The following is a 24553-nucleotide window of genomic DNA, read 5'->3' on the forward strand; positions in this document are numbered from 1 at the left end:
AGCCTTCAGATCTTAGTCTCACTTTCTTTTTGTTGCTCTTTTCCTTGTTGATTTTTGAACTTCTGAGATGTGAAAATGTAATTTTTAATAGATGTCTGCAGTTATGTGGCACTAATTTTCCTCTACATAGAGTGTGCCTAGTCTTTATAACAAAATACAAATGAATTCCACAGTAAGCAATGTTACTACTCAGGTGTCTTTACTAACTAGAAATAAATTGTTGCTTTGCAAAATGTGAAGTCTAGATATAAATCCTGCTATCAAGAGCTAAATCCAAGCCAGGGGATTGGCAACAGGAGAAGCAAATTCCTGAGCCATAGAAATAATCCTAGTTTGATTACAGAAGGACAGTGAAGTATCTCGGTGCTCTTAGAATGGTCCCTGCCTGAGAGAGAAGGCTTTGTATTTCAGCCCCGGTTAGCAGAAAAGCTGGTATGTCAGAATACCCTTGGCTTGCTGGATTATCCCGTGCAGTTTTTTAGTCTTCTAGCCCCAAAATACCAGGCCAAATATTGAAGTCTGTGTTCAGTTGAACTCTCAAGGGTATATGATGCATTCGCATCTGTATATTAAAACAGAATGGCTATCTGGAATTAAGCTTTAGGAAAGCTTCTCAGGGTTGTGAGCTGTGCTATGCTAAAGGTTAGACTGGATTTTTTAAAATACTGTGTAGTCTGAAAGACTGCAGGACCTGGCCCCCTGCTTTGTCCTCATCTTGTCACAGAAGAGATTCGTAGTGCATTATCTTTGTCCATCCTGCAGCCTCCAGGTTCACCATCATTTTCATAGTGGGAAATACTACTGGTGCCAGGCCCACAGAAATCATGGCATTCAGGTACCAGAGCGTTTTGAAGAGGTGAGGGGGTTTGGTTTTTGCTAAGTGGCAGTCTGCCTGCCTGCTCTGCATAGTGCAAGTGGGTGACAGAATAAACCTCACGTTGTGAGCAACAAGGAAAAGGTCGTAACTTCCGTGCTGTATTACCAGCTCTGTTCCCTTCAATCCTGTCAGATTTATCTGAAGGCTGATCATCTCCATTAGTGAGGGAGAATGCCTATCAGAATCACTTGTGACATTTAATATCCTTGTTGTGCAGTCATAAGTATAGGACATGATCAGATTGCAGATGCTGTTCTGAAAAATGCTAAGAATGTACAGTCCTTACCCAGGAAAAATGTAACATTTGGTATTTGAGGGTTTGTTTTTTTTCCTGTGCTTTAGAGAAGGCAGCACCTTTAAGCAGCTTCCTTGTACAGGGTAGAAATTTTTTGATGGCTTACAGTGTGCTTTTGTCATCATAACAGAAGTTCTTAGTGACTCATACTATAAAAGCAGCAATCTGTTAATGAGGCATCAACCTCCAAAAGCCTGAAATGCCATCTTGAGTGATTTTAAGTGTTAAGTTATGATAATAGAAGTGCACTGTGCTTTAACAATTATCTGTATTTAAATTCCCACTCTGACTTTTAAAAATTGTTAGAGCATCCATCAGCCCTGAAAAATACTCAGTCCTTATTCTCAAAACTGTTGTTCTGAGGGAATATAATCAAAGAATTTAAAGCTCTAGGGCTGTAATTCTGCCTGGCGTCATTTTGCTGGTGCTTTTTGACAGTGGTAGTGTTTGCTTCCAACTCTTGTAGATTCTTAAACTCACAGACTGTATCGCCAAGCCTTCAAGACCAAATAAGTCTATTTTTTGTTGTTTTTTTTTAAACTGTAGATAATAGAGTTTTGGCCCAAAAAGTAATGCTTATGTCGTTTTATTGTGGCTATAATGCAGAGCACTAGGAGAGCCTCCAGCATAAAACCGAAAAAGCACAGCAGGCAGATGTAGTGGATATTCACAAACTAGCAAAGCAAGAAAGGACGCCATACTGTGTAACAGCATGCCTGCAGAATAGAGGCCAACGTGATGTTGGACCGAGCAGTTGGTTTAATTAAAGACGAGTGCGAATAACAAGAAAATGCGGTTAAGCCATCAGAACACCTTCATAACAGCACCCTAAATCTTCATAACTTCACCAAATGCTGTCAGCAGATATGCTTCTCCCCCACACTTAGCATCTCAATGATGTGCTTGTGGAAGAACGCAGAGCCGTTTACTCGTTTTGTTTGCCAGATGATGATCCTGTGGGTACCCATGGGGGCTCTTTGTCCCTTCCTAGCCCCATTACTTTACCTATCTGTTCTTCTGCATTGCCACCCGTTCAGGAGACGAGCATTAACATCCTGTCCCCACTTAGCGCATTCAGTGAACATCACATTGCAAATGCAATGTGGGTGGGTTTTTGCTTTAGGCTTGTGCACACCATGGTGATCTCCACTTTTGAACTTGCTTTCTTATGTTACATTCCTTATACAGCAGCCTCGCTATTACCTGGGAGGTTTTTGCAGATGAAATGCACTACAGCACTTGCTCGATGTTTTTCTTTATCAGGCACTGTGCTGGTAAACTGCCTTTTCCACACGTGGGGAGGTTGTTGCTCCTTTTGAAGGCATCTTGTGCTGCAGAGGCCTGTGTGCTGTAGTGCTGTCAGAAACATATGCCACATAATAGAGATTTATGTGCTGTGTAAGTCAGCCCTGACAATCCCCCGCTGCCTCTGTGCTCTGCTAATACAGGGACTATGTCTTCAGAAGTGCAGCATTCGAAGCTCACACTTGTCTCTTTTCATTTGTTCTTTTGGTGTGGTATCTTTGTTTCTCGTTTTTCAGAGCTAAATAACTTACTTTAAGTGAGCGTAGATATCCCCCCCCCACTATTTCATTTCTCATCTCGCATATAAATAGAGATTGCTGAAAGTGCATTAAAATGTTTCTAAACACGACACTCACAGCCAAGTGCCCTGTGACTTCCTTAATCATCAGAATACGTGGGCTTTTACCACTCTGCAAAATGTTTTTAGAATCTGTAATTTGATTCAAAGCTGAATACCTGCTTAGGACACTTAGATGGTGGTTCTGGCTTTTACACTGCTACGTACAATGGTTGACTTGGAATCAAAAGCATTAAATGAGCACATAATGGGAATTCTCCTTAAATATTCCATTTTAGTAGCATGCCTCGGGGACAAACTCTTTTCTCTGTCATACTGAGATAAATTGAGAGGAACTCTGCTGAAGTGAATGGAAGAATGGAAGTAGTTCACGTTAAAATCACCATAACAACAGCAGAAAAATCTTACAGTGGATGCTGCTATCTAAATCTAAACTTGTTTTTAAAACTTTGACACATGGAAATGTTTATCTACTTATACCAGCTTTCCTTTTTCCAAAACAGAAGCTTAGTTGTAGGGAAAATTTGTTGTCCAGGAAAATCTATTTGGTTGGATTCTTGCTTAAGTAGGGACTGCAGTTGCATTTTAAGGGTCTATATAATGCTAACGGGAGATGTTCATCTGTTTGAGGATGCAAAGAGCAGTGTTTTATTCTGGGAACTGGTTTGTCTTCAGAGGCAAAACTGTCATGTAGTTTCGTAGCAAACTGCATAAAGACTTCCCTGGGAAGGAAGGAATACACTGCTTTTTGCCCTGAAACACATTGCCAGAAAGACAAGTATTTAATTGATACTCATAGCTCACGCATGATAGGAAGTACTAAACCAGTCTGCATGTGATTTGTGTTTTTGTGAAGTTGTGCTTTGGAGCACAGATGGTTTACTTCCACCAATACTTTTGACCAAGAAATATTTGGATGATCAAAAAGGTTATACCAAAGAAAAACAACTTTATGTTTTTCATTCTGTGCAGTTTTGGTGTTTTTTTTCTCTCCTGTGTGTTGGTTTCTGTGCCTTTAAGGTGTTCAGATTTTCTCAGTATGCTCCCCAAATTACAAAATCCCATTTATTTAAAGGGAATTGGTATTTCCTCCTTAGGCTTTTTTGGAGCAGTGGAATTTAAGATTTTCAAGTGATCCACTGATCCCAGTCATGGGAACTAAATGAAATACTGACTGTCATGCATGTGGGTGGCAGTCTTTGTAAGCATATATTTGCAAGTCTGTTTTCTTACACACTTCTGTTAGCATGTAAATACGCAGGTACACTGGATCTATTGGGGTCAACCTCTCAAAATGATGGATAATGTAGGTTGTGGAGTTATTTTGTTTGTTTGCTTTAGCATTTTGTTGGGGTCTTGGGGGGCTTTTTTGTATTGTTTTCAGTTCTTTACTTGTCTGGAAGACACCTGGAGAGTTGCAATACTCAACTCATTAGAAATGCTCAATGTCTCCTTCAGAAGGTTGTTCCAGTCCCATTTTTTTTTACCACTTAGAATTAAACTAAGGTGTGGTAAGCATTTCAAGGTGTCTGTTATGGTAGCAATAGTGAATAAGTTCCAGATTCTGTGTTATTCTGTGGAAATGAACATAATCCATGCTTTGGATTAAGACCTTAATTTAGATCAACACTCTAAATAAGCATGATAAATTCACTCCCTTAGATGCATGACCACAATCTAGTGCATTGTACAAACTCTTCACTATCAGTGCAAAAAAAAGCTTAGAAGGAAAGTAAACGTGGTTTCTTATCAGGGCTTGCATGAAATGAATTCACTGTACCTACTGTATTAAAGTAACTATACATCTTATCAGTGTATTGATAGTATGCTTCATCTTACACAAAATGTTATATTTTTTCTTTCATTTTCAATCTGTTGGCTCACCTTCAAATTCATAAACTAGTGCAGTAGATTTCACCAGGTGAAATACTATATCTGTACTCACATAGTAGACTCCTGTAGCCTTGCTGTGCTCCATCATGCTCTGAACAAACAAATGTCTTTTCACAACTGAGGATCAATCGCATACTGAGCTTGTAGATTAATTTTATTAACAGGCACCAGCAGCTCATTAGTTCTGGCTTGTGGCATGATCTCATGCTTCTCCTTCCAATCATCCTCTGACAGGTGGAAATGTTTTAAAGACACTAAAGGAAGTGAAAATTGGATTTATAAAAATAGATGTATCAACTATTAAAAGCATGTTGTTTATTCTACTATGTTAGTAGTCAGAGGTGTTTATTTACTTTTTTTAACAAACTTTTGGTAACTTTGAATCTTTCCTCTGTGTTTTAAAGTGAGAAGCATTTATTGTGTGCACTGTATTGTTTGTTAGATCCTTAACAGATAGCTTACAACTATAAATTTTACAGTGATAGTGCATCTGGAGAGGTTTGTATTCTATGCCACAAAACCAGAAAAACAGCATTCTTCAGTTGGTGGTCTCGAAACAGAGTATCTGCAGGTGCACGTCTTCTAACTGTATAGACAGCGCTTATTCGTGAGAACCAAGGCAGAACAGGCCACCTAGCAATCCATTAATTGGATTTTCTATCATTTCTGGTATGATCAACCACCTCTGCCTTTAGTGACCCATGGTGTCAGAACTGTTACAAAAAGCTGGGCTTCTTTGGGCCACCGAGAAGAAGAGACCTGGTTGGTCATGCTGATGGTTGGACTCACTGTTCCTAAAGGTCTTTCCCAAACTAAATGATTCTATGACTCCAAGAGCATCTAGAGAGTCTATTGACAGCTGGAAGTGCCAACCCCTCTGGATAATGGACAGAGTGTTGTAATATTCAAAATCTGTGGAAATCAGGCCACTGTGTTTTGTTGTTTTGTCACCAAAATACAGATTGTGCTCAGAAGTGGGAATTTGTGGCATTGATACAGAAGGGGAGGCAGAAGAGCTGCTCTCTTAATCCTAAATTTCCAACAGTTCATTGCAAATGTTTCCTGCACACCTGATGGTGCATTGCTTTAATTATGGACTTTAATTATGTTATGAATGCGTGTTGTCTTTGATTAGAAATAGGCTGCTAATTAGTTGAATGCAAATCTGAGTCATATAACAACAAAATGGCGGCTGGTTTACACGTAGGATTTAATTTTCCATTCTGGAATGAAGTTTGCAGAGGGCTTTTAAAAATGACTTATGAAGTCACCGAATTCTCTCACCTGCGATTTCTTCAGGGTTGGTCCATTACTGTTGGTGGCAGTTTTGTTCCTGGTTTGTGGAGGTCTATTCAGTAGGCACAAGCATCTCCTCATGATGCAACTGCGGGAAGCAGTTGTGGTTCATTAGCTTTTCAAAACCAGCTTGTGATTTATCAGTGGTTGATAGTATATGGATGCCAGCTCTTTGTGTCTCCAGAGTGTTGGTCACCCTATTGAAATCAGTGGGACACAACACATTATTATGGGTTGGGGTCCAGGATTGGCACATCCCGGAGTGCTGCTGTCAGCTACAAGGGGTGGCAGTGGCCAGTACAATAACACAAGATGTTTCTTGCTGTTTGCTTTTTGCACAAGGTGTGAACATGGGAAACATGGAACAGCTCCTCTTGGCTTATGAACCTGAAAATGTGAAGCTTCTAATTTGTACATTTCGGCACTTAAAAAATGAATGTCTGGATGGGTTCAAATCAGTGAACTAATTGATACTCTGTGACTCTTGTGGAGTATTTTCCTCATTTAACGGTGATGAGATAATGACTTGTTTAAGCAAAATATCATCAGTCCCTCCGGTTACGGTTTTATTTGTTAGGAGTAAGAAACTCTTGCTTTTGCTCTTAAGATTTCGATCAGTTTTGCATTACTTGTAAAGGTGGTTTGAAGCTGCTGCGTTGCTGGAGATCCCTGCTACCGAAGGAGCCAAATTAACATGCAGCATGTTAATTTATTTTCCTGTCCTTCAGTCACAGAGAGGAGAGAGAAATATTTCGGTGAATTCCTGCTCCTTGCTACATAACAACAACAAAAGCTATTTATGGCAATAACAGTTAGCAGCGGGGCGATGGCCCCAGGCAGCTATAGGATGCATTTCACGATGAGTACCAATGTTGACTGGTTTTGCACTGAATACCTCTGTTGAAAACAAAGTGCACTGAGAAAATAAAGTTCGAACTAAAGCCGAAAGAAAGATTTTTTTATTGCTATGTTTTACTTTGCTGGCAGACCAGAGCAAAGGTTTTCTGAACATTTAAAAGATGAAAAAGGTGAAGAATCCCAGAAGCGATTTATCTTGAAGCGAGATAACTCTAGTATTGATAAAGAAGACAATCAGGTTGGTTCTCGGCTCGAGAGTGGCTGAAATTTTGTTCTGTTCTTTTCTTTTGTTTTGAAGGCGGGCTGACTGATGTTATTGTTGTTCTTTTGTTGTTGCTCTCCTCTTCCCCCCCATCCCCAAACCCACGCTGCTCCTTGCCCCACAGCAGCTCTGAGCCCTGCGCGGCCGCTTGCGCCGTGGCAGCGTGTGGGTCTGCATGGGCGGTTTGCTTGGCAGGACGTGCTGCATGCCCACGGGGGGAACGCCGAGGCTCGGGCTGCGTTGGAAGGCCGTGCTGGTTGCATTTCTCCATTTGTCGCCTAACGATGGCAGCTGTTCTGCTCCCTACAGCTTGCTCCTTCAGTTGTACCCATCCATTCAGAGCTGGATTTCAGTACGGACCGATGATAAACCGGTGTAGTCCAAAAAGGAGAAAAAAACACAAACAAACAAACAAAAAGCCCCTAACAAACATGCTATGGTGAGGCCAGGTGGATTTTTAAACCATCCTAAAATAAGTTTTGACCAAAAATGAGTCAGTCCCATCTATTAGCTCCCTTCCCTCCCCCTGCCCTCACCGTGTGTTACTGTCTGTGTGACTGACCTGCTTGTTGTGCATGCACCATGGCACCAGTGTCCCCGTGTTGCTCATCTCATAACGTGGCATTGCTGGAGGTGAGCGATGCATAGGGAGCACCAGGGGAGCACGTGCCTTTGTGCTGCCTTCAGTCAGTGTTGTGCTGTTCCGGTCTTGTGCAAGCTGTGTATGTGGAACATATTAACAACAAACAAAACAAAACAAAACAAAATGGTTCTGACACAAATTGCTGTGATGAGAAAATTCTCCCAGGTAAGAAGACTGTGTTTTCTTTGCTTAGGTTGTGTTTGTTGGAAGTACCTGCTCTAGTGAGTCTCTCATTGCCACTCTCCTTCATGTTTTCAGTAAAGGACTGATTTTCCTTTCTTTTTTGTTTCCCTTGTCTCCACATGGTACGTAGCAGCCTTGCAGTTAGGCTGCTTCTCAGTTGGCTTAGAAGCCAACTGTCAGCCATTTTCAGGGTGTGGTGAGCTTGGGGATCAGCCAGAGGAACACAGCGTGACCAACCAGAGAGTGCTAAGCAGGTGGAGGAGAGCAGTACCTAAAACATAACAGCAAACAAAGCACTTCTTGCAGACGGCCCTCCTCTCTACCCTCCCATCCCAGGCCACAGCCTCTTCCTGCACTGTGGTTTATTGATGGGCAAAAAGGGCCACACATTTCTGGTGAAAATGAAGTTAGGGGTTCCTTATGTTGTGTAAATAGTTGAAGTTCTTGTACAAAGCACTTGGGACTTCTCCTTATTAAGCTAGCCTTTGGTGGGCTTCTTTTAGAGCTCACAACTTAGGTCTTACTGCCTAGTTTTCCTCCTTCCTTCCTTCCTTGATCTCATAGGCAGCACAGTGCTGCCTGCCTTCCCATCTATTGGCTTCTAGGAGACCCAAGAGATGGTCAGAAGCAAAGGCTTGGGGTGAGAACAGGTGGATTTAGGGCTGTGGGTTGCAGCCATTGGGCAGGAAGCCTCCTGTCAGCACTGGGCTCCATGGGCAACATCTGCCTGGGAGCCCTCGGGTGCCGTAGGAGTGAAAGCTATCGTTTTCATGGTTCATTTGTTTGAGTGAACATTGATTATTCTCAGCTGACAGTTTCTTAATGGCAGTTTTTAACAGCTCAACTTATATAACCCTCCTGGTTTTTTTTCTGCTCAGCAAAACAGAATTCTTCCATTTAGAGATGACAGACGAAGTAAATCAATTGAAGAGAGAGAAGAGGAGTATCAGAGAGTTAGGGAGAGAATATTTGCACAAGATGTGAGTAGTTGTTTTCCTTGCCTCTTTAGTGCCATACCTTTCCCGGTAGCCAGCCAGCACTGCCCCTGCAATGTGAATGCTGGATTTGCACCATGGAGCTGGAGGTGACAGGGAAAGCTCTGAGAGAAGCTTCAGGTGCTGAGGTTGCTTTCTGGAGGAGGACTTGCAGGAGATATGGGTTAGAAGAAGAGGAAGCCCAGCATGTTGTCTGAGAAGTGCTTTTCCTGATTCTTTGAATGTTCGTGTTTGTGTGGTTGAGGTTTTCTTCTTTTTCCTTCTCTTTTTCCAACCAAAGAGCAGCAATTTAAATGGACACTCTCAATGATCTCAAATAGCCGTATTATTTCATATACCCCGAGCCATATCACTTTTTTTCAAATAGCATTCAGCAGAGCCACCCGATGGTTGCGTGCTTTGGATCAGTGCTGTACAGCTAAAAGACTGAGGACAAAGAAAAGTCAGAGGGTAAACATGGAGCTGCATAGGTTTTCTGAACTGACTGATTATTTCTGCTATCAGGAGTCCTGCTGATGATTATAGCATGAATAAAGTGAAATAGGCATTGTAATCCCTGCCTTGCCAAAAAAAGAAAAAGAAAAAAAGAGCTTAAACAGCAAAGCTACATTTCTAGGGGAAAACATTTAAATCTGAAATGTCTGTGAGCTCTACTTCATGTTCCTTGAAAAAAGAAAATTACAGTCCTACTGTAATGAAGGGATCCTAAAAGGAGTGAGGAAAAGAAAGGAAGTGGGGGCAGTTGGTAGTTTTGTTTCATCTCACATCTCTTTGGAAGCCCTGCCACTTAGAGGAAGATGGGAACAAAACCAATTAAAATGTACTGAATCATATTTGGCAGTGTCCTTTTAAATTAAAACTGTTCCTATGTTGCAGGACTAATACTGTTGTCTGAGATAACCTTTTATTTTGCTCTGGTTTTGGAGTTCGCACATCCAGGTTACTTCTTTTTATTAGAACATGTTCTGTGGTTTTAAGGTGTGTGTTGTCTCATTTGTGATAAGTTTTGCTCGTTTAGAAGTAGCTTGCCACATCTGAATGTTTTTAGCCTGGCTTTTTCCTTGTAGTCTAAGAAAGTCTCAGTAAAACAGAAGGCCTTCAGTTTATGTTATACTTCCAGCACAGGGGTCTGATGTGCGTACTGTCACAGTATGTACAGTAGAGTTAATGAGTCATTCATGAGCCTCTTCTTGCAACCTGTCTTCTGTATGAAAGATGCTGTCTCTGGAGTATTACAAGGGAACTTGTGCAAAACCAAAAATTATTTGGATTTGAAGCAGGCTGCAAATGAGGCAAAAGGTTGTTAAAAAAGCAGCAGCTAGGAATGCCAGGCTGGGAAGCAGATGATTGGAGAAGTGTGCTGGAACTCACTCCCCAGTGTGCTGCAGTTCTTATTTTTAGACTGTTGAGCTTTGAGGGTAAGTGTTGAGCTTTGAGTTGCTCGCAGTTGGAGGGTGTTGTGGTCTGTTGGGTTAGCACCTCCAAGCAGCAAGGCCCAAGCAATGGTCTGGTTGTGATAGGCATTCTATATGGATGTGGAATGAGCATGTTTCCAATTAGCAATGTAGATCTCTCCCTCTCTCTCTCATATCCACTCATTTGGTCTCTCTCTCTGCTGTTGTAGGTGCTAATGATCAAGAAATACATCACGTTGCTGTGAATTTCAGCAAGTTGTACTGATAATATTAACAGGAATGTATTTCTTAGCTGAGCTGAGCTTTTCTTTGTTTTTTGAGTGGAGCTCTCTCATCATAGTGAGGCATTTCTAGAATGATGTCAGAGGGTCGCAGTGGTGGACGGTGTTAACTTCTGGTTTGTTTTAGGAAAGAGAACTATAGCTTCCTATCCTAGGTAACCACTTGCTGCATGTAGAACTTTTTAGTTTTAAAGCACTCTGCAGTCATTTGTAAATCCATTTTCCCCAAGTTTCTCTGAGGTAGGTACCTAAGCACATAAGCCTTGTCATCTTGCAAATTACAGATGTAGAAAGACAGGGAAAATTAATCATGGTATGAAGAGTTAGTCATGTGGTGTTTTTATTACCTGTATGCTATTTACACTCCTGTAGTCAAGCCTTTGTCTGTGCCTTGCCCATGAACCTTAGAAAATGGTTTATGGATATTCCACTTCTACTTAGAGCACGCATGAAGAGGACTTGCATGAGAAGTCTCCAGAGGGCAGCAGTGAAGGTGCAAACGTGACTTGGTGCACCTAGCATCACTCAGAATGTGCCTCAAGTATCTCAAACTCTGTGGAAGATAGATCAACCCAACTATCAGAAATTGGAACAAAATTTAGGAGAAAAGGGCAATCTGGTGATAGAGGCAAAGAATCCTATGCATGTTTCAAGTACCGTGAAGAATACCTTAACCTGCTCCCCACGTATGGAGCAACAGAAAGCTTCCTTACTCTTCCTTTGATTTTTTAGCACTCCAGTGCACCAGATATCTTCATTTCTAAGTTTAAGATCAATATGTTCATGAATAATGCTATCATCATGCTAGTCCTCATGATGATTAGTCTGATATTAGTCAGTCTAAATTATACTCCCTGTCAAATTTTCCATCTGCTGTGTTGGCTATCATAAATTTTGATAAGGGAAGCTGGAGGTTCTAATGGCTCCTGTCATGTAGAGTCGTGGCAGGTGGCAGGCACTGAGAGAAGCATGTTAATGACGTAACTTAATAAAAGGATGGGTAAAGAGGTAGGTAGTGTTTCTGATAACTTCAGCTCACTGCAGTCGGAACTGCAAAGCATGTACCTCCTGAACTTATAGATTGCTATAGCACTAAACCAGCACTGCATGAGCTCTGTTACGCTCAAGGTTATTTTTCAGTTGTAAGGCCTGCAAGCTTCCTATCATAAACTTATTTTTATTGTAAATCTGGCTTTACAACAACTTGTCAGTTTTATGACCAAGGGCACATAGGACCTGGAGTATCCAGGTCTTGAAAAGAAGTTTCCCATCTAAGCTGCTTCAGCTGTTCTTATTGCATTGAAAATAATTCCCTGAGGAAAATACTAATAATAAAATCTTAAAGAAAAGAAAGGTGTATGTTACTCTTTAAATACACATCAACATAAATCATAGATTTAAGTCAGAATCCTGAATATGTGTGTAAATGGCACAGTAAGTTTGGCTTTTAAGCATGCAGAAAATTGATTCTAGAGACAAGCAGTTAAATTACTTTGGGGAAATATCTTTTTTTTAGGTTAATATAATGTATAGCCTCGTGATCCAGAATCACATAAGAACCATTCACTGTTCATAAACGTATTCTCTAGTAATTATTGTGCATTCACTGAAAGATATAGATATTGTATTAGTTACACAAATGCCAGAATTGCCCATGGTGCGCATGGTACTAATTAAAGGAAATACAGCACAATATTATTTTTGGCTGTTAGTTGTTATGGCTGTTTTTTGACTAAGCAGTGTATTTTGAAGGGACAGATCCGTCAGGATAAATCATGACTCCACTGATTAAGAAAGCATGGAGGATCTTCACTGCTTTCTGATTCAGGAGTCACTGAATGAATGTTTGAAAAGCTGGCTTCATCCTTGTTTTATCCTATAGGAAAAGAATAGGAAGAAAATAGACAAAACCAGGAAATGCCTTGTGTTGGCATGCATAAACCCATACACATCAAGGCTCCAGAATGGCTGTACAGAGCCCTCCTTTTTTTGCTGCAGACCAAGCAATTAGCATTTGTTGTAAGCCTGAGATCTATCAAATCTCGTTAACTGACATGCAGATGATTACCTGATGTTATCCACTGCAGGATGTTGCTGCATGTTAATTGTTATCTTTGCGGGCTAATGTAATTGAAAACAAGAACAGCAACCCCCAGTATACTAAGTGCTCAACAAAGCTGAAGCACATCTTCCAGTTGAGACTTAAAATGGTTCTGGGAAATTATGGAATGAAAGACTAGTTTAATAAGTGACGATTAGTCATACAGAGAACCATAATGGAAATCTTGCATGTAGAAGTCTCTGAGGAGGTGAACTTGTAGGTTATCTTGCATAACCTTTTTTCCTTTAGTAGATTTGTTGTCAGTGTCTTAGATCAGTGTAAAGAGCCAAGAGTTTTAAAAACCTTTTTCACAACATCTGTTCTGTGTATGTACGTAAGGCTCAACTTAAAGTACCTTGAAAGCTTACTGATGCTCTAGATCAGGAAGGTGAGTCCTAACATTGTAGTAGTTGAACTGCTACCCAGAGCTGCTTAGCCATCTGACTTTTTAACAGTAAGAGTAACATCATAAAGGAAGTGCCCATCTTTTCACCCTCACGCCCATACTGAGAAATAAAATTTCTAAGGATTGGTAGCTCTTTGCCATCATCTTCTGCCAGAAGGGCAAAGGGAGTTATTACAGAAACTGTCCTTAGGTCTATAATGCAGTTTGTAGTGGTTCCAATTATGACACTAGAAAGGGAGCAATCCTCTCTACTTGCTTAATAAAGTGTAAGTCTCAAATACGTATTCTGCTTTATGCCCATTTAAAAACTTAAAACAGTCATTAAAATAAATGCTCATAAGCACTTCTGCACACAGGTACACGCCTCTTTGCTTTTAACTTACTGGGGATGCAGACCAGTATTTTGGCTGGAACAGAGGTTTTTATTGTTTATGGAAGAGCCAGCTGTTAAGGCTGCTTTGGGAGGTTGACTGAGCTGAAGTCATTGCACAGCTGCCCAACACGAACCACTGAGAGAAGATGCAGCCTCATGGTTGAAGTGGTACAAACCCACAGGGGGATTTTAGTAGACATTGAAGTTGTTAGACTGTGCAAAGGATCCCAGTGGAATAGTTTGTGTCTCCTCTTAGCCTGGGATGGAGCCCTAGGTCTGCCGCAGTTAAGTCTCTGGCAATAGAAACCTAGGCCCTGAAATGCCAGGGTTTTGTGCTAATGGGACATGCTTGCCACCAGTGCAGACCAGAGCCCTGCACATTTGATTCCTCTGGAATTCCTCACATTTGGCTGGGGAGCCTGCCTGAGAAGCATTCACCAGGGAGCTGCCTGCTCTATACAGCATCCCTGGATTGGGTGCTGGGTGGGCAAATGGCAGCGCTGAAGAGAATCCGCTCTGTGTCCTCAGGGCTGAGTTCATACATTTCCTATACAAATAGAAAGTGACACTGACAATGGTGGCATGCCATTATTCCTTGAGCTGAGTCCCATTGTTATGGAGGGGATGGGCATGAGCTGTGGTGTCTTCAACCCCTTGCTTTCCTTTTGTTTAAATTCTATATTAGTACTGTCTGTCCTTTCTTCTGTACCTCATGGAGATATAATCCGGTGACAGCTACGAGGCAGTTTGTGTAGCGAACATGAAATAGGAGGGAAATGGAAAAAATCAAAGTGGTGGAATTATTCATGGGAAATTGAGCACAGCTTCATTTCTCTGCATAAAAAAATTAAGTAATGCCAAAAGAATTACACACTTTCCGATAGGATTTATTTCTTCTGAGCCTTTCACCTTTCTTGGTGTCTAAGTCATCTAAGTCCTCCAGCAGAGAACCATTTTTGCAATAGATTTTATTATTGATGTTAATGCTATTATTAATATTACCCTCATTTTATATCTCGATGTGGGTATGGCTGTTTCCTCTTCACGCGAAATCACATAGTATTTCTTAAGTACTATAGTATCTTCTCTCCCTTTGAAGAACTTTGTTGACTTTGCATGCTCTCCTCCTGTTTGTCCTCCCTACCTGCGGCTCTGTGCTATTCTGCAATCTTATTTCTGGGTGGTAGGGCTGACTTGCGGAACGTCTCTTTATGTAGGCAAAACGTTTTTCCCCTTGAATCACCGGCATTTTGCACATTCCACCTTCTTCAGATCTCAGGACCGAGAAGTTTCAGTTTGTTTCCAAACTGAGACCCCTTGTTAGCAATGTGTTGTAATGCATGGAATTTATTTAACTGGCCTGACCTCATTCTTGACCTTTTTTCCCCTCTTGTCTTCTGCAAATGCAAATGATGCATGAATTGAAATCCCCTTTTGCCTGACCAGGGGAGATAATTCTAAGAACAAGGAAGGAATTGGAACAGCAGAGCATATCTAGAACGTCTGATACAATGCCTTTTTTATTTTTCAGTCAGTTTGCTCCCAGGAAAACCTTTTTGTGGAAAACAGGTAAAAAAAAATACAGCTTTTTTTTTTTTTTTTTTTTTTTTTTCCAATTAATTTCTCTAGCTGTTTCTCTCTTACCATTTGGTGTATCCATAGCTGTTTATCTTAATGCCAAAAGCTCTGATCAAATTCATGATCCATAACAACTGTGGTGTTTTTCTGCTTTGGGGAGGGGGGACAGCTGGGGAGGAAGGGGTTGCCTTGCAATGCTGTGTTTGAATCAATAAGTAAGGTATTGGTGCTGCTTTCCCCAGACTTCGCATTTCACTTTCAAAATGTAGTTATGGGGTGGTGGTGTAGGAGAAAGCCCATCTAATGTTTCATTCCAAGTGACTAATCTCTCTCTGGAGTGCCTTCAGAATTTAACTTATCGATCTGTAAAAAGCACTCTAACAGCAGCTGGCTGGTGGTATTTACAAAACACAGCATTTGTGTGTCTGGTGCTTAACCTGCTTTTCTTGGCAGCACTGAGCCGCTTGATTCTGCTGTGGGCTCAGGTCCTGCCTGCTGTGGTCCTGCATTGTAATAATGCAATAGTGGTACCTGAGCCAACTGTTACTGCATTACTGTGTGATGGTTCTTCAGGTTCCTTGTAATAAACCCACTTCAAGCAAAGGGAAGAAGAAACTGTGTGTTAATTCTTTAAGGTATATGAAATATAAAGCTCTGTAGCAGCCGTAAATAAACATAAAAGAACTTAGAAACCGTGTGCCATTATGGCAGATGAGGATTTTAATCAAAATGCTGGGCATTTCACTGGTGAGTGCTGGAGCTGCACATGTTCTAAAACTGTTGGCTTGGAGAAGATCGTCTTTCACAGTATTTCTGTCTTTGTACATCCTTACTTTTGTCATTAATGAGTAAGGCTGTTCCTATGGTAAATGACTCCTTAGTAATGGTACAAAACAGCCTTTCTGGTGGATAGTCCTGAAGGGGGAAGGAGGTATATCCCTCGGGATGTCCCACTGCCACCTAACCACCTTGAGTTCTGAGAGCCCAGTACATTACCTCAGCTGCTCCTTCTGTATCACGAGATACATTTTGCCAGAATAAATCAAAATTGCAACAGAGGAACCCTGAAAAGCCAAAAGAAGATATTCACATAAATGTACTTTATTATCCCTGGAAATGGGAGAATGAGTGTGAGGATGCACACTCAGGTGAAGATCAGAAAAAGACCAGGGTGCAATCTGGACTTCCGCTACACTATTACCAGGAGAGCCCTCTGCTCCATCCATCAAAGCGCTGCTTTTTCTTGCTGCATGCCTTACAGCTGTTGGCCAGGTGAAACACTTAAACTCATACTGAGCTCTGTGCACGTGAACAATCTTGTGGATTTGCTGTGTTGGAAGTTATGTATATGTTTAAGTGCTTTGCCTTTTTTTTTTTTTTTTTTCATCAGAAAACCTGAGCATTTTTCTGTGCTGCAGAGATTTTCAAGGGACGTAGCATGTACTTAAAATTATACTTGCAATATTTTGCTGGCTTGCATTTTTATGTTCTATTAGGTGATATTCTAATGAATTTTCTTCTAGATGTAGAAGTATGGTTCCTTGGCTTCTGAGAATTACCTTGCTTGGTAACAGGAAATGTTGAATGGCCTTCAGCCTCCCTGGCTGACATTGCTTATGTTCGGTTGACTGCCAAGTTGTGGGAGTGGGAATTGGAGGCCAATTTTAGCCTTGCTTCTTTAACTGTTAACCTGACAAGTTGGAAGATACTGCTAGAAACTAAGTGTAATCTTAAGGATAGATTTGTTTTACTGTGTGTGTTACCATAATCTTTCTTTTCCTTTTTTTTTCAGTAGGCTCCTGGAAGACAGTAGTATATGCAATGATACCCATAAGAAAAGACAGCTGTTTAGGTTTGTATGGCTTACTTTGTTTAATATTTGTTTCCCAGTAACTCTCAGTTGTGATTCTACTTGTGTCCTTGCCAAGGACACCTTTTCTGGGTGTGGGTATGTCATTTTTCTGTCCAGAAGGGAGCACAGAAGGTTGTATTTTGCTTATCCCATGCTCTCTGAATGAGGAGATCACAGCAGGACACCTTCCTTTGGCTTTACCGATCATCAGCTCAGGAACCACATCTAGATTTTCAGCCGTTCAGACTCCCACAATTTTGGGATGACTGTAACTGTTGGAGTCCATTTTGCTGTAGTTCAGGCATTTTTCACAGATTAGTGCCCAGCCTGACATTTTTTTCCATCTTTGTTTTATTAAAAGCTGCAATAAAAATGTAATGAGGTGAAGCAGCAGTGCCTGGGAGAAGTTTTTTTTGAAACATTGCCTTTCTGTTCCAAAACCTTTTTCCATCTGCCCAGAGACTGTTCAGTCATAAACTGTATCCCAAAGAGCATCCTATGACATAAACTGTCAGTGCACATTTTCATGGGGAGCACTGGGTCAGTGGAAGACTCAACCTGATCCATCCGAGGGACTTAGACAGGCTCCCATCCCACACCAGGAGCACCAACAGATAGAAATCAATCAAAGTTTGGCATGCCAAGCTTTTTTTAAAGTCAGTCAGCTGCCACAAATTTTAAGCAGAGCAGGCTGAAGTAACGAATTCTTTCAGTAGCATATCCTTCATCTAGTAGAGCATGGGCATAGCTAGATTTGCTGTTTGCGTATGTAGCGGTGATAGTTTGTCACTTTAAGCTTATATCACCTCTGTTAACATGATTTTCAATATGAGGTGCGAGGTCACAGGATTGTTTGATGTGTATATTTGTTTGCCAATTGTGCATGTCTGCACAGCATCCACGGGAGATGACAAGACCACGGGTGGAGGAGAAGAGCTGGAGCTGGCAGAAAATCTCCATGCTTTGGGCTAGCCCTGGTGAACTGATGGTCTTGGATTGGGCATGCAGGAGTAAGGAAGCATCAGAAATATCCACGCAGAAGCTCTTAATAAATGATACCTGTTCAGGTTTGGGGAGCAAATAGGAATTTTGTGTAACATGCAACTACAGAGAATGGGGATGCAGAAGCATTCGTTTTCTCTCCCTCTCTTTCACTAGAATATAAAGATAAGAGAATTACTAATTTTTAAGCACAGGTATGCAAAAGTGTCTGTAAATAATAAGCTTCTTTTCCTTTCCAATTAAATCTTAAAGATAATTTCTTTTTAAAATTTTTAAATCTTTTTTTCCCCTCCCCCCCCTTTTTTTTTATTTTCTATGTTGTTGCTTCTGTGCTGTTTCTCTTCGTGTTTTCCCTCTGTCTGGGTCTAGCAAAGGTCAACAGGTAAATGCTGCCGATCACATGGGTGTGCGGCTCTGATGGCGGGCAAGGAACGCATCAGCCTGATCCCATCCTTGGCACCCTGCTCCTTCTCGTCCTGAGTGGCACAGCTTGGCACGTTCTCCAGTGAGAGAGCAGGAGCCACACTCACAGGGAGAAAGGGAGTGGAGGAGCAATAGATCCACTCTCATCCTTTTGATTTCTAGAAAGCGCTTTGGTGGAGAATATTGCAGAATAAGACAGGGGATGGGAAATGTCTTCTAATAGCCTTCGAAAAGTCATTGTCACCAGCCTCACTTGGGTCATTGTTCACTAAGCCATAGTAGGGCATGCTGATTCTGTCATTTTAGCAACGCAGTGTAAGCTGTTTGTCATAAATAAGGCAGATTTTACTCTGTCTTTTGCTCTCTGCTCCCAGTTTGCTGTGTTGTCACTCACAGTATTATGGATGCTCCGCAGCTGTTCAAGGACAGGCAGTTTCTACCCAGAGCTTTTTGTAGTTTAAAGCTGGGATGCAGACAGAGGGGGGAACATGGTGACATTTTTAGTGTATGCAGAGGGAAAAAAACCAAACTTGAGAGGGTCTCTAAATTGAGAATAGTGTTGAAAAGTTTGGGCTCGTGCTGAGAGGACACTTTCAAGGAAGGGGGTTGAGTGACTTTCAGAGCAGATGAGTGGTGGTGAGGTAGGACAGAAAGAAAGAAGGTGGTTGTGAAGACAAGAGGTAGAGGGCAAGTGATGTTAGTGAGGAAAGATTTGATGGACAGCAAAGGGAGCAGTATTGAGGAATTTCCTGAGGTAGGGATGGGTAAACAGGCAGTGGATGTGCTGCATCACCCAGTATGATATTGCTTCATGATTCTCCTCTAGTGAAAAGCTCCTGGGATGTATGGGAAAGGGGAGCACTGGCAAGTGCTATGCATGTAAAGAAGAGTTGCAGCAATGTTAATTTGCTCAAGGTGGATGATTATTGGGGTCAAGTCCCCCCTTCTAGGCATGCTTTTGTAAACGCAGAGTACTTCCTTTTTCTTTAGTTGGCTCACTGCAGGGTACCCAAAGATAGGCTCTTCCCTGACATCTTTTTGTTTGTGTATGAATCTTTGTTTTCCAATGTCCGCAGGGGTAACAGAGACAGCACAGGGAAGGCATCTGGCAGTCGGCAGAGCAGCACGGAGAATGAATTGAAATGGACAGACCACCAGAGGCCATGGAGCAGCACAGACTCAGACAGTTCAAATCGAAATTTGAAGCCAGCCATAACAAAGACAGCAAGTTTTGGTGGCATAACCGTCCTGACGAGAGGAGATAGCTCATCAAGTAACAGAAGTACCGGCAAACTGTCTAAAACAGGTAGCTAGTACTGTATTGGGTTCACAGTACTCTTCTATGGGCTTTGATAAATGTACATGGCAGGTGTGTTTGCTACTGGGTGTTCAGTGTGTAGGATTTGAGAAGAATGCCTGGTCTTTGAGATCTGCAAACCATAGGTGTGAAGTAGGCTTTCCTATAATAGAGTATTTGCACTTCCTGTTTGGTTGATCTCTCTAATTGTAGCCTCAAAAGGTAATAGCTTTTGTAACAACATAAATGAATGGCACAGGCTGCACCTTTGTATTAGCCTCACTCTTTCTGAATTCTGAGTAATGGTGTCCCATGGCTGATGAGAATTCTGGGAATGCTCTGTTGTCACTGCTAAAATACAGACCGCCTGCACTCTGGAGTACTGCCTCTCCCCATCTGTTGGTGGATGAGCCAATGTGCTGTGGTAGAAGCCGACAGAAGCTCTGGATTCACAGAGGTCCTGCAGCCTCTCCATTTTCTTGTTTGGTTCCAATTAAATGAAATCACCATTTAAGGGTATTGTGAACCTGGTGGGAATTCTGCATTTATTTGCATTAACTCCATGGGTGTGTTAACATATGAGTGAGTCACGGGGCCTGGATCTAAGTAATTTCAAGCCATGCCATTAAGCTACTCTATTATATTTTTGTGTAAAAGTGCATAATAAATAATTAGCCCATCAGATGATTCCATCACTTTGGTTCACTTGATAAATACAGCACAGGACAAGTGGTAATCAATACTTAGCACTTAGTGGTTTTTCATCTTGAAAGTGCTTTATGGATGGTACTTCATTTAAATTCTGCTTATTAGACCTTTGTTAGTCAGATTTCATTCGTATTCCCAAAATGGCATGGTAGTCTTTGCTCTGCTTCAGGATGCTCAGGAATGGTGTTTTCAGAGTGAATTGAGGAAACCTTCAACTTTGTAACTGTTCTGAACCTCGTGAACTTGAAAACAATCAGTTTTTTTCAGAGAAAGAAGGGTACTAGGTGGTCAGAAGGGTGCTCTCTCCAACCTTGTTGCTCCTAAAGATGGTGACAGCATTCATAATATCCTGCGTCTTTCTTTTTTGTTTGCCTTTCTTTTAGCTTTCTTTTTACCTTTCCTTTTACCTTGAACAAACAATGGCTTTGGATTTTATCCTAAGATTCTCCTTCAGTTCTACTCCACTTCCACATATGTTCAATCCTATGGAATTAAGACCTTATTTTGTCTTTGCTAATATTAGTACAGATTTTGTCTTTGTTAAATATCAGCACAAATATAGTTGTTTTGTTGTTTTGTTTTGGTTTTTTTTCACTTCTTTATTTTTCCTCAATGTAAGCATATGCTATGATCATAGAATCATAGAATGGCCTGGGTTGAAAAGGACCACAATGATCATATGGTTTTAACCCCCTGCTATATGCAGTGTTGCCAAGCTTCAGACCAGGCTGCCCAGAGCGACATCCAGCCTGGCCTTGAATGCCTCCAGAAATGAGGTATCCACCCCTGGAGGCATTCAAGGCCAAGCTGGATGTGGCTCTGGGTAGAGCAACCAGTGTTGTGCAACCAATGTGTATATACCCTTGAAAATGTCCTCCTGGGTTTTTGGTTTTTTTTGTATCCAGGATGAATAGACTTTACAGTGTGGCCCAAAGTATGCAGCAGACTGTGTTTCTCCTCCAGATCTATTTGCTTCCCACAGATCTTTCCATGGCATTAGAACTCAATTAGATATATATGAATTAGGGGGGAGGCTCAAGTTGCAGGTGTACTTTTTTATGTAGTTAACCTTCAGCAGAGTGTGGTCAAGTGTACTCTACAGCATTGAGTGCAGAGGTGCAGAGCCTTCACAGTGGTGCCAGGGAAATCCAGTTTGGTGGGTAGAGACATCTAATTGCAAAACAGTAATACTTTTAAGTAGCCGTTTTGGTGTTAAAGTCAAGCATATTAAAGGGTGCACTTAGGAAGATATATTGAAGGAGAAATCTCTGAAGCATATGAATAATGCTAAGTGCATCTGTTCTCCTTAGGCACCAAACCCCAAATTGCTTTCAAATGAGAGCTCTTACAATACATTTTTAAAACACCATTGATATTAAAATTCCATGTTCTTTGCAGAGCAATTACTTATTGTAAGGACTCTTTTTTTTTTTTTTTTTTTTAAAGCAAAGGTTTTCAATGTTGAAAGCTGGTTGTTGCATGGAAAGAGTGAAAAGAAGTTAAATAAAAGGAAGAGTAGAGTGGGAAAAGAGCAAGGCTGGATGTCAAAACGAAGTCACACCTTCAAAGCTGGGATGCAAAGTGAATCTGTCAGTCAGCCTGAGGAAAGTCAGAGGAAATCATATCTGAATCCCTATTTCTGCCCTTCTTTCTGAAATGTCATTGATTGGTGTTAAAACAGAGCTGTTAAAAAAACAACAGGGAAATATATCTTGATGAAGTGTTCATTCTTTGCTGAAAAAAAAATATATAATACAGTCCTCAGAGCTCTTTTTGTCTTAAACAGTATATACTGAGTCAGTCTAAAGGCAGATAGTCAAAATGTTTTCCACTATTTTAAATGTGAAAATTATGCTACACCTCTGATGGTCATCCTGAAGCACTGTCAAATACTTTACTTGAGCATTCAGATAATAAGAATTTAAGGATTTTCACCAATGGCCTTTTAGAATGTATATTTCAATGCAGCGTTAGCACTGTAGCCTTTCTGGATAATTCTAAATACTTTCACCAAAATTAAATGTTTTGCCCTTAGCCTTCGCTTCTGATAAATCAGTAATCGATCTTACATGGTGGGCTCAGAGAAGCTGAAGCGCTGGAAGAAGTTTGCCTCCCCCTTGGCAATGACAGATCAGAGAACATGCTGTTCTCTGCAGTGGAGTCTAGCAATATCTATTAGTCTTACACTCTAATTGCATTCAGCTGCACAGTAATAAGAGTTTAGCAAAGGAATTATGATACTTAATTCTTGCAGACTGCACAAAAGGAACTGTTTGAAATTCATTATGTGGTTGTCATGCTGTTTGACTTTTACTTTCATGCACCTGTTGTTTGCTGAGAAGGCACTGTTCCCCTTAAAAAATACAGATCTTACACTTGAAATAAAGTTTTTTAATTTATTATGTTGCAGCTTAGTAGATACATAGATATATTATTTAGGTTGTAATCGAGTGCCAAAATTAGGACTTAATACTGTAACAAACTGCAGTCTATCTTCAGTCTAACTGAAAGCCTATAGCTTTCCTCTGACAGAGTTGACTTTTCAGGGCTGGCTAATTGTGTGTAGTTGTGAGTGTCTCTATGGCTGTCAAAGATCGAGTCCATGCAATCTGTAACCACGCACTTCAAGACAAAGTATAGCTCATAAACTGTCACCTTATTTTCACTGTCACATTGCAATAGTTTTTAATGTACTTCATTAGGAGAGAAGACAACACATATTCCAAAGAGATGTCCTCTGTGCCTGTGTATGTGGCTTTATGTTTATTTCAGTAACTGTTGGAAGGCATGTAAGGTCTCACTGCTGCATCTTTAGCTTCTCTTAATGCATTTTCCATAGTGTGGAATGCACATCTGTTGGAGCATATTCCTTTCTCTCCCATTTATGAAAAGATGGCTGTGTGGGGATATCAGCTGCATTGATACAGATCTGCAGGAATCATTAGCTTCCTTGGAGTGGTGGCAAGTAATTGGAGACACCATCTAATCTCTCCTGTTAGGTGTTCACTGCTACTTCTGTCACACAAAGACTATCATGCTGCAGGCATTTCAGTATGTTAACTTTATATATATATATATATAGTATAAAGTATATATATATATAAAGTATATATATATGAGACATCCTGTGAATTTTGTTTGAATATTGTGTCTGTGTTTTGGAACTGGACTTCTGCTTCTTTATTATTTCTTTTCATCAAATATTAGCTTGATGGATTTTGCAAGTCCAAGAGTAATAGCAGGAATGCTGACGTGTGGGTAATAAATTTTAAGCCAACTGCTTCCAGTCGTACACTTCCCACCAGCTGACTGTGCTGAATGATTAATTTCATTTTTAGAAGTGAAACTTGTAGAAAAGGATTGTGCTCACACGAGAGCATACCATTCTCATTAAAAACAACAAGGAGTCGTACATGCAAATATATAAGTGACTTAAGAAAGCAGCAGACAAATAGGGAACCCGCAGTAGCAGAGGGTTGGACTAGTTGATTGCCAAAGGACCCTTCCAGCCCCTATTATCCTGTGATTTCTAAGCTTAGCGTGGTCCTGCTCCTACAAAACACCAGCTGGAGCAAGTAGTGGGTAGAACTTGAGTCCATTTGATAAGAAAGGGGAAATTTACCACTGTCTCACAAGATGAGTTGAGCAGAGAGGTTCAAATTCATCAAATACTGAATACCTAAACTGAAGAAAATAAAGCAAAATGCGTTGCATTGCTTAGTAGCGCTCAGAATATTGGGAAACTAATGATTCCTCCACACACTCCAACTGAAAATTAAGCTATTAAGACTTTGTGATTTTTGTCTCATTCTCTTTCACTGCTCTTTGAACTGCTGTATCTCTCAGAACACTTTTAAAATATATTAATGGGAAACGATGAGAATGTGAAGGTTACTATTATGTCAACTGTGAAGCAGCGAGAAAATTACTTAGGAATCTAGAAGTAGCCAGCATTACATACTGAAAAAAGACATTGGGTTGTATAATGGGGGCAAAAATCTCATTTAGTCTGAGATCCTTTCAGAAGACTTTAGGAATCGCAGCTACAGAGATGAGATTAATTGGTGTTATTTCCAAACATTAGTGTTGGGATCTATTGGGCTTAATATATCTAGACTTAAACTGATAAGAAGTTGTAAAACAGTTGAAAAGGAAGGAAAAGTAAAGAATGTCATAGCTGCAATCTTCTTTTATGCTAATGGTGCTTCTTGA

General features: G+C 40.8%; 1 protein-coding gene across 1 annotated transcript in view; it reads left to right on the top strand.

The window, feature by feature from the left end:
* Nucleotides 1-24553, top strand: part of ARPP21 (cAMP regulated phosphoprotein 21) — a 122905-nt gene that overhangs the window by 48355 nt on the left and 49997 nt on the right. The window contains exons 10-14 of the mRNA XM_015854205.2: nt 6952-7060; nt 8789-8890; nt 15013-15050; nt 16852-16911; nt 19413-19642. Of these exons, the coding sequence (XP_015709691.1) occupies nt 6952-7060; nt 8789-8890; nt 15013-15050; nt 16852-16911; nt 19413-19642 (539 nt within the window). The remainder of the gene's footprint in view (nt 1-6951; nt 7061-8788; nt 8891-15012; nt 15051-16851; nt 16912-19412; nt 19643-24553) is intronic.

The sequence above is a fragment of the Coturnix japonica genome, chromosome 2 (genome assembly GCF_001577835.2).
Source record: "Coturnix japonica isolate 7356 chromosome 2, Coturnix japonica 2.1, whole genome shotgun sequence".
NCBI classification, from domain to species: Eukaryota; Metazoa; Chordata; class Aves; order Galliformes; family Phasianidae; genus Coturnix; species Coturnix japonica.